General features: G+C 38.1%; 1 protein-coding gene across 2 annotated transcripts in view; it reads left to right on the top strand.

Moving 5' to 3' along the window:
• Positions 1-16068, top strand: part of TCF7 (transcription factor 7) — a 138737-nt gene that overhangs the window by 86966 nt on the left and 35703 nt on the right. For both annotated transcript variants that reach the window (XM_088133746.1, XM_088133747.1), the window contains exons 4-5: positions 3016-3148; positions 6764-6854. In XM_088133746.1, the coding sequence (XP_087989872.1) occupies positions 3016-3148; positions 6764-6854 (224 nt within the window). The remainder of the gene's footprint in view (positions 1-3015; positions 3149-6763; positions 6855-16068) is intronic.

Here is a 16068-nt window from a genome sequence, read left to right on the forward strand (position 1 = left end):
TGCATTTAAAATGCTTTAATCTGCATGGAAGCTGGCATGATTCCACTGGCGTGAAAAGGAGTCCACATTTGCCACTCTCTTACTAGCTTAAACTCCTGGGTTCCTTGGCTTACTGGCCTTCTTGATGAATTTTCATCAAGGTGGAAAGTAAAAATCTCAGCTGGCCTGTGTTACAATGGCCCTTCTGTCTACTCTGCTGCCCCTCGGAATAGAGAGAGCTAAAGCCGACATCTGTCAAAGAGTCTTTGATATTGCACGGCAGATGGATTGGGATGCCATAGCTAACTTCCAGTGGTGGGTTTCACCTTTTCAACTACTTACTCAGTCTTGCTTGCTCAGCACAATGTAGAGCAGTGTTTCTCAACCATGACAACTTTAAGATGGGTGGACTTCAATGGCCAGAATTCCCCAGCCAGCCATGGAATTCTGGGAGTTGAAGTCCATCCATCTTAAAGTTGCCAAGGTTGAGAAACACTGCTGTAGACCCTTTCCTTTGGCTCATTTCAACACCTTACCCTCTGCAGTAGTAGGTGGAGGGCACAGTACAACCCCATTCCCTAAGAGAAGCTGTCCTTGAGGTCAGAGTGAATCCAAGACTTTATCACATGTACTGTATTTCTCTGCTGCCCTTGTTACAGTAATGTACATGCTGCCTCCTAACAAAAATCTGTTATGCAGGAGAGCCAGTTTACTTTCTACTTGTAGATCAGAACCCCACCATCACTAATGGAGGTGTGAAGCTTCTATCTGCAGCAATTTCCATAAGAAGACATAAGATGTCCTAATCATAAAATGATTATGTATTTATTTATTGTGCCTTCAAGTCAGTCTTGACTGCTGATGGCTGCCTGCACAAGTCCATGTGATTTGCTTGGCAACATTTTTGGAAGTGGTTTGCCATTGTCATCTTCCTAGACTGAGAGAGAGTGACTGGCCCAAAGTCACCCATTATCTGCTGTACATATAGATCTGCAAATAGCTTAGTTCCTGTGTATGTACAACTAACTAATATCTATATATTTTAATGTGGCCTGTTTGCTTCATGTTTTGATTTGTGGCCCCTTGTACAGATGACATTACTTATGGATTATACAATAGTGATATATCTTGAGTGATCAAAACATATTCTTGTCCTTTGGGCTCCACCCAATTTAATTTGAGAATTGGAACTTTGTCATCACGCATATTTTTTTTTCCTGCACGTGCAAGCTGAGCTCATGATATTAAGCACTTCTCCACCTCCACTCCAGTATACTGATTGCCTTGAATATATTCATCTATGCATCTATGCAAAACATCAGGTGTGTCAGTATCAAACTTAGATATAATGGTTTGCTTGTTTACTCTTGTTTGGTAATTCTTTTCTCTGTTGGACTTGCATAATGCATGGAGCAGTTTGCAAGACTCCATTTTCGGTAATCAGTGAATATCCTGCATTTGATAGTCCTTATTTTTCCCCACCAAGTACTTTTCTGAGGGCCCTTCAGAATGACAAACTTCAATTTTTCCAGTGTTGGTATTGTTAGTGTCAATGTAAAGGCAACTATGGGCGAAACTGGGCAAGTATGAAATGGTAAGAATGCTTGAGGCAGGCAGGAAGATTCATGTATGCATTTCTCTAATAGCACAACTACTATTTTTCCTTTGAAAACAAGTTCCTCTGAATTTGCTGCAGTTGGGAAATGTTGATAGTTTTCAATCTAATCTTTTCACCTAACACTTTCTTTTCAACCAAAAAAATAAGTGCAACATGTGGGCATATATTATCTTGTCCTCCTTTAACATGATAAGGCAGAACTGAATGTGTTTGATGCATTTCTTTCAAGCTTGAATAAACTAAAAGTCCTCACAAAACCTCACTGTGCTATATTGTCAGGCCTTTAGAAAATAGTTGACTGATATAGAGTAACTTCACATGACAGTACTCTAATTCCACAGTTGAAAAATCACTCTGTAGAACTCAGCCCATCAACCTCACATCCTCTGTGCTGTTCCTCACTAATTTGGCCTGCAAAACATTGTTGGGATGGCACATGTGACCCACAAAGAACATGTTTGTGCAACTGTGCAGGTTCACAGTTGTTCATAGGACTTATCAGCAGTACCTTGAGAACTGCTTTTCTTCAGGCTTGCCCTGATCTACTTCAGTGTTTAAAAGTCTTATGACACTATATATATGATCTCCAATCTCCTAAGTCTTCCCTTGGAATCAGCACTATACAGTATAGAGGAGCACCAGTTTCACATAATGGCTTTGCTCCCATAGTCACAACCTTCTACAGCATAGTCCTGAATAATAACAATAATTCCCAGAAGGCTAACGATGAGAGATGCTGAAGACTATAGTTCAACAACATGTAGTAGAACTCATGTTCTCCATCTCTAAAAAGTATGAGTTTGAAAAGCTCCCTTGAAGCCATTATAACATGTTCAAAACTTCTAAAAGTTATCAGATTTGATTAAGTGCTTTGTATCCAAGAGTGCAGAAATGCTTCCTTATTCCCATTGGTAAAGGTAAATGTCTAGCAAGTAAATTGATATACAAATGTATACAAAGTAAATTGGCATGCTAATTTAGGCAGGCCGATGGAGGTAAGCATTTTACATGAGAAGAGCATGTCATAAAAAATCATCTTGAGGGATGCTGGCAAACAGTTCACACATCAAGAGCGCTATTCAGCTAGTTAATTACTAAGCATGGCAATTACTAAAGTAAATCCTACATTTGGCAAACCTATTCTAATTCATTTTCATTCCAGCTATCTCACCAATAGACATAGTCAGACTGGATTAATTGTTCACTGTCATACAGCTGTTGAAGAGTAAGTGTTTGCATATTCATCTCGAAAGCTGTCCAGCAAGCAAATCGTATTGTCGTTGAGGATAAGTAATTTAGTGGTGAAGAGAGACATTTTCGGATGCTTCTGACTGGGGTTCTTCTCCCCCCACCCCCAGTTTACTGGTAGTTCAAAGGCTACCATTGCTAAATCCTGTCTTCTGACTTCTGTTTTTCAGTCTAACAAGGTTCCTGTAGTACAGCCATCCCATGGGGTCCATCCACTCACCCCACTCATCCCATATAGCAATGAACATTTCAGCCATGGCTCCCATTCACCACACCTGCCAGCCGACATCAACCAGAAACAAGGTAACTAATTCTTCACCTCTACTGTGATACTACTCTTGAAAAAAGATGTGGGTTAAAAAATTTAAGCTGTGGGGCATTCACCCACAGTCATGAAGTTTGGAATGTCTGCCACAAACTTTCACCTTCCAGGTCTGTGATTCATAATAGACTCTGCCCATTTTGCATACCACTTTCACGTCTCTTGAAGGTCTAACTGCATACTCTGTACCAACAAACATATTAGAGCTGTTGACTTATGGGTGTTTGAAAGAGCAGCAGTTTTAGGAAGAGATCACTCTGGGCAGAGAAACAGAAGTAAGTAATCTTTGTTTTTTGGGAGATCAATTTTTTCCTTTTAAAGTTCCTCTGATTTGTTGCTAAACTTCCAAGAGATGTAAACAAAGTAATGTTTAAAAAATACCCAAAAAGCACTGTGTTTTTGTACTTAAGAATTGAGAAGCAGATTACAGGATCACTGGGAGTATGCATGATACTGCAGTTTAGGAAGAAAGTTAAATACCCTATAGCTTCAAATTCCTTTTTTTTTTTTAATTGAAAAAAAATGACGATATGTTTTAGTTTAAGTCCTTTGGCTTAACAGCCAGTTCACAGAAGTTCATATCATCAGCTAAGCATATCTTGGCTGATCTGAAGTCATCCTCAAGAGTTTGTCTGACTGGGTATGACTCCCTGTGCCTAAGAAATGGCTCAACCCACATTTATTGCATTATAACAAACCTGAAAGTATATAGAAAAATTGTGTTGGGATTTAACATATACAGTACTTCTATTGGTTGGAAACCCAATTTGTAGATCAAGAAAGAGTGATGTTTTAGTAAATATATTCTAACTTTTCACCACTTTCCATTTCATGACTGAACTCCAAGCATAACCTCATATTATAGGATGTATTGGAAAGAAGAAACCAGGTACCCTTGGGATGAACTGTTTAGATCAGAAAATGAAGTTATGCCTTCAGGAGTAGCATCATCATCATCATCAAAATAATGAAAACATTCAAGATCTCATTCATGAGCCTCTTGCTTTTCATCTAGTTTGGCCCTGAGTGACTAGGTTCAAGCTGTAAATAGTAGATTTGATTGCACCATAGCTTTATCTGTTTGGGATTTAATTTTATGAGCTATCCCATAGCATTATGGTATGATTGGGCAATCTGTTCAAATATGGTGGAGGCTAAAAGCAACTCAGTTCAGTAGTAGTTCCATAAGATGCCTCTTCAAAGCCCATTGTAATATATGAGAACTAGGTCATAGCTCTGTTCCTTGTGTTGTGACATCTTCCTTTGGTTGACAAATTACTATCAAGTAATAAAATTCTTTAAAATTCTATTATAAATTAATTTTCTGATTTTAATTACAACTTCATCATGTGGTATTGGGTGTTGAGTGATGCACTGATCTATAAATTAAGGCATATGATCATCATATTTCTGCACTAATGAGAATATCAAATTAAATGAAACTATGGTACAAAAGTATCAAAAGTGAAATATGAAACTGACAACTGAGATTTTTTTTATTGGTCCAATTTTTTTTTCCTTTTTGTACCCAGGTTTGTTGTCACAAGACAGAGTTGAATAACTGACTGATAAATATTAGGATTAGTGGAGTTATATATTTTATCACATATACTTTTAGGACTGCTTTTTTAAACTCCATGAATTTTTTTTTTAATTAAGTGAATTAATGGATACGTTTATTTATATATAGACAGAAAAGCTATAGATGCACCCAAGTATAAATGTAAGACTCTCATTTTGTCTGTAAAAGTCTTTGTTTGGATGAAAAGGTGGCGAGAGTGAGAATACTAATGAAAATCCTGTTTCATTTATAATCCACAGTTTATCCAAAACTCAGATTTACAGGCAGTTTCACTTGCAGCTGAGGTAGTTTTATCACCTACTTACCTACCAGTCTCAATGCTGAATTTCTTACATATCTACTCATAGAACTAATACAGATATAGTGGATACCTGGCACAGTCTTCACAGATTTGTTCTGACTTGGCATGTTCACAAAGGATTAGGAATAAATCCTTCTTCCTGTTGCATTATCTTTTCACATAGCTTGGATCCTGTCAGAGAAGGCATTTTCCAACCCAGCTGAATAAAAGCATATGAGAAAAGTGATCCCTTTCCTTCTTTTGCATAGTGTCTTTCTCACAACCTGATTGCCTACTAGAGTTTATACATTACCTTTTGTGTCTTCCATACGTATCTTCCCTCATATACTCTAAAGACAACCCATACCCACAGTGCAGTGTGGCTTCTTAGAGAAGTCTAACGCTAGCATAGAATTTCACAGAGCAACACTTTCTTCTTCTTCTCCTTCTCCTCCTTCTTTGGCTTCATTTCACCAATAGGCACATGTTTCAGAGAGCCCATTCTCCACCTGCATTCAGAGATAGTATAATCCTGTATGGTTTTTGGCTTTCCTAGACATTTACATCCAATCTCACTCTGACATTCCTGAATGAACTTGCTGTGAGAGATATAAAAGATATTCCCCCATAGTATTTCTCAGTATGTTTGTTTGGAACAGCCAATATTTTTTTTTAATTTCACTGCAATAATTACCAATTACCTATTCATTCCCCCCCACCCCAAGCTCTAAAACCATGGCAAAACCAAATACTGCACATGGTTAAGCATGCTACCAAACACAGAGACTATGAAGAAGCGGGTGTGAAACTGGAAAAATGTCTATATCTGAAGCCCCTTTGAGTATTATTTTGGCATTGTTTCTAACAATGCAGATTTTGCAGATATTAAATGGATTTGTCATAGTCTTCTTCTCTACACACTGAAAATACTCTTCATGTGAAGTGCCCAAATTTGCAGATGTTTGAGGTTTTCATCCACAACATTAAAAATAGGGAAATTTTGCTATCTTTCAAAAATCTTTGCTGATTAAATGCAATTTATTCACTATCTATCACTAAATTTAGATCTTCTGCCCAACTATGCACAACACCAACTTAATCTTCTCTGTACTCTAGATAAATTGGGTGTTCCACTCACTTTCCCCACTACTTCCTTTTCATAGCCCTACCTTGACTATGTTCTATTCATTTTCTCTTATCTTTACTTTTTTTTCCACTCATTTCCTCTATGCCTCACACCATCTAGATTACCTGCCTGCAACTTTTATTTTAAAAAAATGTTATAGCTAAGAAAGGCCAAGAATATTTATCTTGGTAATAAACAGCAGGAGAAATAAGGTGAGTTTGAGAGCCAGTTTGGTCTACTAGTTAAAGCACCAGGCTAGAAACTAGGAGATGGTGAGTTCTACTTGCACCTTAGAATAAAAGCTGGCTAGGTGATTTTGGGCCAGTCACTCTCTCTCAGCCCATGGCGTCAGGCTCGGGTGGCAAGCCAGTAGGTCAATTCCTGTTGCAACCAATGGACCAACATTCGGTTGATCTGAAAAAAATGGACCCTGAACTGCAGGAAAAACGCTGGGGGGGGGGGGGAGAAACCAAGGTGAGGGAAAGTAGATGAATTAACTGGCTACTGAATGTTAGCAAACATGAATCTTTTGAATCCATTTTAATGTCTCAAAATAAAGCTAGAAATAAAGCTAACCTAAATTTCCTCATGTTTTCATTTTCTGCTAGGTGTACATCGTCCTTCTCAAACATCAGATATTTCTGGTTTTTATTCCCTCCCTCCCAGTGGAGTTGGACAGATAACACCTTCTGTGGGATGGTAAGTATTTAAGGTCTTCAGCTGAAGAAAGTTTAAAAAATACACTGGACATGAAGGATGAACCCATCATCCTTTACAATAGCTGAATTTTAGCATATTTCCTAGATACCATGTTTATATCCCTGAGTTCATATTGAGTGAGATACTGGTTCTCTCTCTTGCTCTCCTACTTTTTTTGATCAGTATCATTGCACTGGGACTTGGAATAGCTTCATTTATTGAGCCCTCTGCTGCCATTCTGAAATATTACTAATAAGAAAGATCAGGTTGTAGAATTTAGATTGTTACTAAAGCAGGGTACGCAGCTTTTTCTGAGCCAAGAGCTGCACGTGGCTATTGAGTGACCTGTCAGGAGTTGACATGCTCCAAAAAATAGTAGGTGGAGCCAGGATAAAAACGTAAATCAATTTTATTTTATTTCATTTACATTTAAGCCTAACATTAAATAAAGTAAAGAATAATGCTCCTTTTTATATTAAACATTATAATCTGATAACAACTTTTAGAATTCTTTGGAGTCCAAATATGGCCCCATGTCCTCAAATTATGCATTTCTGCACTAAAAAATGTTTGAAGACCTGTGTAGCTGTTCCATCATTCCTTTTGGATTTTTCAAGGTAATAGAAATGGTAGGAAACATGGGAGGCTTTTGTTGTGATAGCTAAGATTCTCTGTTGATTGTAAAAAAAAAAACATTCTCTGAAAGCATTGTTTGTATCTGTGTAAGAATAATTCTAGATAGGCAGAAAATACTACAGTGTTGTTGGCATAGTCTCCATTTCATGGAAGGAGGGAGGGAGGGAGGGAGGGAGGAAGGAAGGAGGGAGGGAGGGAGGGAAGGAAGGAAGGAAGGAAGGAAGGAAGGAAGGAAGGAAGGAAGGAAGGAAGGAAGGAAGGAAGGAAGGAAGGAAGGAAGGAAGGAAGGAAGGAAGGAAGGAAGGAAGGAAGGAAGGAATTCAGTCAGTATAGGCACTCATTCAACTCCTGATGGACTTTTCCCCCCACTCTACTTAATCCATATCATCACTTTAGTCTCATGGATGTGATGTGGCAGATGTCTGTTTGACTTGGATAATGTGGGATTCCATCCCATGTTGATTCACTGCCATTTCTGACCTGGAGGACTGACTGAATATATTTAATGTGGTGAAATAGCCTTGTGAAATCCCCCTTATGTGGTAAAGTTATCCGTGAGAAAATGCTTGTTCTCTAGCATTTCTGAAATGGTACAGTAGACTGTCATCTTATTTTTCTCAGGAGTCATCAGTATTGTTGGGAAAAAGTTCTTGGCAATGACCATTATTCCTCACCTCCCCTGGAATAGTTAGATGAAACAGCTCTTAATGCTAAGATATTAATATTCAGTAATAAGACCTGGAACAATCTTCAGTTATTAAGATAAATGCCTAGGAGTAGAGGATTAGAACTACCTTAAGGAGAATGCAGTTGGAAAGTGGCAAAAAAAGTACACCACAACTGCTTACACTGGAGTAGTTTATTGAAAGCCCATTGAAATCAACTGGTGTGTTGACTGGCTTGAGTTTTTAAGTGTGTGTGTGTGTGTGTGTGTGTGTCTATGTGGTTGTTAGTGCAAATCTTTACTGGATCTTAAACTGCACAATTTATGAGTCATCAAGCCAATTCAGAGTCTACCAGTTATGTATTGTTGCCCGCCAGGAATTTCACAGCTCTGCTTGTTTTTTTTAATCTGAGACAGACAAAAATGCAATAAATGTATGCAGCACATAAAGTGCTGTCATATATAGTCAGTTTGCTTGTAAGGTACTGTATGCATTTCGCAAGCCCGCCTTAAATCAAGCATAAGATCGGAAAGCAATAATTTTTCTGATCAACTGATTAGAGTGGGCAAATTGGAATGGTATACTGGCATAGAAAGGTTAAGTGCCTTTTGTAAAGGAGATGCAATCATAAACTGCCCTGCAAGTTAAGCAGTAAGATATTTGCTTACCAAAGAATGTGATTATATTCACAAAGAAAAAATGCCTCAAGCTTCAACTTAAGTCAAGGTTGATTATTTAGATCTCTCTCTCTTTTCCTTAAAATATTGTGTTTGTCCTAAACCTTTTCCATTGTGGGTGATGATTAACCACTCAAACAATGGGAAAAAAAACATTTTAGAGTGAATAAGAGAAATATTGTCTAGAAATATTAGTAAGGTGGCAAATGCAAGCATTCTTCTGGAAAGGAAGACATAAACATGTTGGGGGAACAAAGAAGATTTTTTTCTCAAACAATTTTCCGTCTAAATACTTTTGACTTCAGCTCCCATTGTCCCTGCATGTGATAGATGATGCATTTTTGGACGTGAATCATGATAATTGTGGTCCAATACATCTCAATTGATAGCCAGCAGGGAGAATTTCCCTATTTTTAATGTTGTGGATGAAAACCTCAAACATTTGCATCTTTGGGCGCTTCCCATGAGGTATCTAAGCCCATTTGGAAACGGCTCCAGAGCTCTGTGTTCCCATGACATCAACGGTGCCTGAGAGCTCTCCTGATTTATTTCTGGCTGAGCTGTGGTGTAATTAAAACTGGTGCGAAGCTCCAGCATTTCATTTTTGTTTTATGAAGCAGTGGCTCCACTGCCCCATTGGTGGAAGAGCTGCTCACTCTTCCTCCTGGCTCCTAAGCTTGACTTCCTGAAAACTGCCCCTCAGAAGTCCAAACCAAAGGAGCAGGGGTGAAATTGACAAGACCTTTGTCAATTTCTCTTTCCTTTTCTGTATCAAAGGAACCAATGTGCAAAGGCCAGGCTGTTTCTCCTCATCTCCCTTTCTCTTTATATCAAGTGGGAGTGAAGGGATCACTATTGCCGCAGGACCAGGGGCAATTTAGGGCAAGGAAGGACAGCTCAGGGCTTGCTCCACCACCTCCTCAGCCTTTCAAGGGATGAAAACAGGCATGGATTTTGCCTTCTAAGCATTTGGGGAGTGAAAACAGTGACACCGTGGAAATGTTTGAAGAGCCCTGTTTTGATATTAGCAAAATTAAAATGAGAGCTTGTAGCACACATTTATAAAATTGTCTCTTTTATATATGAGCTTGGGTATAAATCTGTGAAATAAAGGGTAACAGTACATAGAAGGAAAACTAGCTGGGAAATTCTGGAGGGAGCCCAAGTTGAGGAAGGCTGGTCTAGACAAAAGGGTTTTCTCTCCCTCCCTCCCTCCCTCACACACACACACACACACACACACACACAGCCAAGGACTCCAGTCCATATCCTGACTGGGTCCTACTTCGTTAATTTTTAATCTGTCTGCTTTTTTTTTAAAAAAAAAGAAGAACAAACATGCAATCTGGCTTTAAACTGACAGCTTTGCCAGGACTGTATTACAAGAATTGTTTGCCTCTAATTGCAACGCATTATCATACAAAAGAGAAACTATAACTAAAATATCACATGGGTGTGCCTAGTTTGTGGCAGATTTCATCCAACAGACTGGACTGGAACCACTTGGGTAACTTGCAAGAAAACCAAGAACTTTGGGTAACTAAAGTCTCACTGAAGAAAGTTAGGAAGCCCAAACCAAAAAATCCTAGCAGCTATTGGAATTCGAAAGCAAGTCTCAGGCACTGAAAGAGTGTTCAGACCTCTCGTGCTGCTTTCTTTTTTACCCTTCCTGCCTTACGTCACAGACTGCCTGGCTCCCTCTTTTGAGCAGGCTGCCTTGTTTCCATCTCTCCTTTATTTTTACAATGCTCAGATTTGCTATCCTATTGTTTCTCACTGACTGTGTGAGAACTGACTTTTCCAGTTTGGCTCCTCAGAAATAATTCTATGAAGCAATCTACCTGCACTGCAGCAATATGTGCAGACCCCAAAATCATAGCAGTTGTGCATATTAAATAGTAATTGTGCTGGCTGCTAATATGCCACCAGTCTTCAGTTGGTATTTTCCACTACCAACCAGCAAAAGTAATACCTAAATGCACATTAAGGGGAGGGGGACCAATTTTATTTGGCCATTATTTTATTGGGCTGATTTGATTTGCACCCAATTTCATATATAGGTTCAGTATATGACAATTGGCATCTAGGGCTAGGCTGCAACTCCACCTTTACTTTCTCAATGCACCTACATGCCTTGAAAGCCCCACAGATATAATAATTGCACAATGCTGTTTACATGTGAGTTTCCTTCTGTGTATTCTGTAGTCTTGCCCCTGAAAAACTGACTCACGTGTATCCGTCAACTTGCAGACAAAGCCTTTTATCCCAAAGAACTTCATGCTATCCGGATTGCCTGTATGGACAGACCTCACCAAAGTTCTTACTCCCTTTCATAAAAATAATGGGCTTGTACCCAAGCAAGAAACCTGTGGAGGGGCTTCCTTCCCTGCCTCCCCCCTTGCTGTATTATCCTTTGCAGAGGCTTGGCAATGTTAATTGCATTCAGATCAGGTTTAGGAGAGGAGATGGAAGAAGAGGGAGACTCCAGAACCCCTTTTTGCCAGTAATGAGTGCTGTGGTATGCCAATGGCTCTGAAGAGGTTCACTGCTCTGGAAGAAAGCTGACTTCAAACACACAGTGGTCTTAATGCAGGAAGCAGCTTTTCCTCAGAAGGAAAAAGTTCAACCGGAATGGCCTCACAACCTGCCAAGTGTTCTGGAGAAGAGTAAGTCTCCCATTTGTTAGATGGAATGACTCTTGAGAACTATTCCAGTGGCTTAGAGTCCAGTCTGGTGAATTTGAGCATGGAGCTTAGCAACACCTCTTCCCTAAAGAGTCTTGTAAATATGAGCTATGAAATAACTTAGATGGTGTCTCATTATTAAGGGTTTTCCTCCCTTCCTGGAACTATGTCAACTTTTTAAAAACAGTAGAAGGAATTTTCCCTTTGACAGGATTGCATTGGGAGTACTGCAAATAATAAAGGAAAAAAAGGATTTTGCTTTGCCTGAACTGATCTGGCAATTTAATAATTTCCAAGGGGTTCCAATGAAGCATCTTGGGTCATGGAATGACCAATTTCTGCTTGGGAATCAGACTTCACTGTTTTCTCAACCCTAATGCCAAAATGCTAAATTTCAATGTTCAGTTAGGTTTCCTGCTGTATTATAGGTCTTGGCTGGTTCATGTCATATTAAATAACACTTCCAAATTCTCACCAGTATAGTCTGTGTCACAAGTTTGAAGCCAAAGCTCTGATCAAAAAGAGCAATAACCATACTGATAATGATAGTTAGTAGTAATGCTTATTTAATGCTTTAAGGGATTCAAAGTATTTCAGATGGATTATTTCAGCATGCCTTATAATAGCGCTATAAGGTCATTCAATTAATACCTCTATTAATATTGATATAGGTATGTCTGTTTAGACAGTGGAAATAATTCAGGTGTAGAGGTGAATAGTAGCTCAAGGAACCAATATAAATTAATATAGGAGTTTGTGCAATAGTCTTCCATATGTGATTCTGCCTATTTTCTGTTTCCTAATTGGTTTATCAGCATAAATCCCCACCACCCAGCTATGTTGCAAAAGTAATTTCTATCATCTTATTCTTCCCCAACCTGGCACCCTCTAAGTTGCGGACTTTAGTTTCTAAAATTCCTAGATGCATGGCCGCAGTGAGCAAACATTGGAGGAAAAAATCCAACACATGTGGAGGATACCTGCTTGGATAAACCTGAATCAGTCTGTGAAAGAATGTTCTCTTTGTCTCTTCCTCTTCTTCTCTTGAACCTGAAATTTGTTAATTTCAGTGGACAATTTTGAGCTTTAATGACCAACCCTAGTCATCTCTCTACTACTGATACTTTTTTTTTTTTTTTTGGTGATGGCTATGGTTCATATCTTAGATTGCTATTGTCATCTTTGTTGTTAAACTAAAAGCCCCAAGTAGAAAATATTGTAGTATTTTCTTATAGGGTTGAGTCCTGCGATCTTGGTTGTACTTTTCCAGCATAACCACTTAATGTTTGGGTTGGGATAAAGTTGTACCTACTCTTTCAAATGTGGCTGTACTGATCAGTTTATAGAAAGGTTTGATTATATTACCTCTTTTATTTCTAATATATTTCCTAACAATTTCTAAGACTGAGTTTTCACTCTTCACTGTTTCTGCACACTGAATCTGCACTTTTAGTAAGTTGTCTGTTATAGCTCCAGTGACTTTTTTTTTCCTGTTCAGTGACTTTCAGTTCAAGCCTCTTCAATATGATAAATTTCAATTTTCCCCCAGCATGCACTGCACTTGCAATGTTGGCCATTCATCCAACTGGAAAAATCATTTTGGAGTACTTTGGAGCCTTTTGACTTCATAAGCCTGGACAATTAGATGTCAGCCTCATTGTTTGCCTCATTTTCTTTATTACTGCAATTAAATTAATCAGCTTTAGCCCAGTGACCATTTATTTTCCCTCATTATCAGAACTCTCCAGTTATTCTTGCCTGTTTTGTATTATTTAATTTATTTGTGAGTCACAAAAGGACTTGTATTTCTAAAGAAAATTGGAGGGGGGCTTTATCAAAAGTTTTTTTGGAAACCAAAGAATTCATTTCAGTCCATCTGGATTCAAGAAATCCAGGAATCCATAAAGAGGTATGTGAGTCCATAAATGCCAATCCAGATTGTGCTGATTTTACATGGTTGTTGATAACTCTCAAAAGCTATGCTTTGAAGGATTTGTCTTTACCAAGCTTCTACTGATTTTCCACACAAATACTTGTTCTTTCATGTGTTTCAGAATGTAAGAATTCTGCATTTAATCATTGTTTTCACCTACTTGTTGGAGATATGTATTACCCTAATTTAGGTTGTAATGTCCTGTACTTCTCTGGTACCACATCACATACATGCACACATTTAAAAATGGCTTTATTTGGCTTTCAGTTCTCTGCAGTTATTTTAACAGCAACTTGTCTGTTTTTGTTAGAGATTGGCAAGATCTCATTTGAATTCTTCAAGACATTTCAGGTGAAAGTTATCTGGCTCCACTGACTTGTTATTGTGCAATATATTATGTCACTGTTATTTGACATGCATTTTCAGATGTTATCCCTCCTCAAATAATCATACAATTATAACCATTTTCTCCAACAAGCATTTTTCACAAGAAGGATAGATGTGAAAAATCCATTTTGCTTCTCTGCTGTCTTCTTGTCCTCCTTTAATCTAGACATCTTATTTGTTCTATGTGACTTCAAACTCCTGGTACACTGAAGAGGGAAGCAAAGTTGCCAGAGCTTCTGCTCTTCTTTATGTTTTCTTCATATTGGCAACATATCTGGTTTTTAAAGGGAAGCTACCTTGTCTTTTGTAGACTCTGGAATATAGCCACCCTGGTGTCATTTATACTTTTCTGGTCCCCTGATATAAATAGTTTGATTTCAACCTTTATGACAGAAGTTTGAATACTCAGTTTTCCTCCTGTGTGGGGGGGTAGGGGGTGGAACATCGGGACTATGGTACGGTAAAGATTTAAAATGTCTCTCTTTGTACCTTAAGTTGTCTTCTGGTATTTGAAAATTATGTTAAGTAAGGATAGAGATAAAGACAATGCAGACAACTGTGGAGATATTACAGATAGTTCTCTGGATATTAAGGTTGGACCATCTACTCCTTCTGGATTCAACCTACATTTGTCTTTATTTTTTATTGTAAGATCTTAAGCACATTTTTGCTGAAATAAAGAACTAGTTAGTGACATGTTTCAGTAATCTGCATTAAGACCTCTCTTGTATCTTTTTGTTTAGTGTAGGTATATTCACTGATCTTTTCCAACCTCTAGGAAACTCAGACTTGTTCCATATTTGTTAGCCTACAGCTGTATGCTTCCTCTTCAGTTTGACAACTGATTGTTGCCTGTTCTATCTCACTTTCTAGCGGAGCTGTTTTTTTGAATATTTGCTTTCTACACAAATGTTTGTCATTTTATAAGCTCTTTGTGAAATATTTCATTCTAGTATTTCCACCTTCTTTTAGCCTTATTTGCCTCTGTTAGATCTCTTTAATAATACCTCTTGAGTAATGGCTGTGTATTTTTCTGTGGGGGGGGGTTCTGATTTTCTTCAGTATCTCTTGTTGTCCTTTCCTTGATACATTTTTATTTGCTGATGTTCTTGATTGAGATATCTTTCCTTATCCTTTCTTGCTTGACACTGAAAATCTGTATTCAGTCATTGTACATCCTTGTTACCCAAGGCTTTCATTCTCCATCTTTCACTAGCTATTGTGGTAGCTTATTCTGAAAGCTATTTGGATCTTCTCCTAAGATTTTGGGAATATTTTTTTCTTCTTTGGTTTTCACAATGTGTCTCTTGTTTCTTCCTATAGCTCCTCATGTCCTCTTTCTTGTATGTTAAGCATATTGAATCTGTTCCTTACATTAATCCTGTATCTGTCTATATATCCTTCAGATTGAATGTTGCTGACATAAATACTGTCTTTAATTTTCTAAGTTCAACCCATGTATTTGACATAAATAATTTCACTATCTGTACCTGGAAGTGTCCTGATTGTTCTTCTCCATATTCCAGTTCCTATTATGTAGTTAATGTGATGTTCCAGTGTTATTTATTTATGTTGCTTAAAATAAATATTTTAACCAACAAATAATTCTCTTCACAGAACTCTGTTATCCTATCTCCTGCATTCTTGTGTTTGCCCATCCTAAATCTTCCTGTAATCCCTTGTTTCTTTTGCACTGTAATTGTCCATTAGTAGTACTACATTTCCAGGTGTTGCATTCAGTACCACTTGAGGTTTGCCATAACTACCTCTATGTCTTTCATCATTGAGTTGTAATAGGTACATCTGCTTGTGTAATATTCATGTGCACTGGATATACATTAATTTCAGTTGATATGATTTACTGGATGACAGCTGAACCCATAATTATCATTGTCCTTTCCACTCTGTTGCCACACCATTGCCCTTGCTACTCCATTCCTTCTTATGGTCTCATGCCCTGAATAAGTATATCATCTCATTTAAGTGTACTTATTCCAGACCATATAAAATCTCTTATTCCTTAATGTGCTTCTTTTCTGCTTTCAAAATGTCAAGCTATATTCGTTCATGTTTTTCACATTCTGTGGTCCCACTGCATGTATCCGTGTAAAGTGAGGAGTCTCTTTCAATACTGGCACCTCTGGTGCACATTTTTCCTTGTGGCTTTGGCAGTACCTCCAGATCTACATCTACTGAAGTTTGATGATCTTCCCCAACAACTAAGAAGTGCTT

The sequence above is a fragment of the Python bivittatus genome, unplaced genomic scaffold (assembly GCF_059951505.1).
Source record: "Python bivittatus isolate LINGU-HERP-01145 unplaced genomic scaffold, Pbiv_v1 ctg000080_np1212, whole genome shotgun sequence".
NCBI lineage: Eukaryota > Metazoa > Chordata > Lepidosauria > Squamata > Pythonidae > Python > Python bivittatus.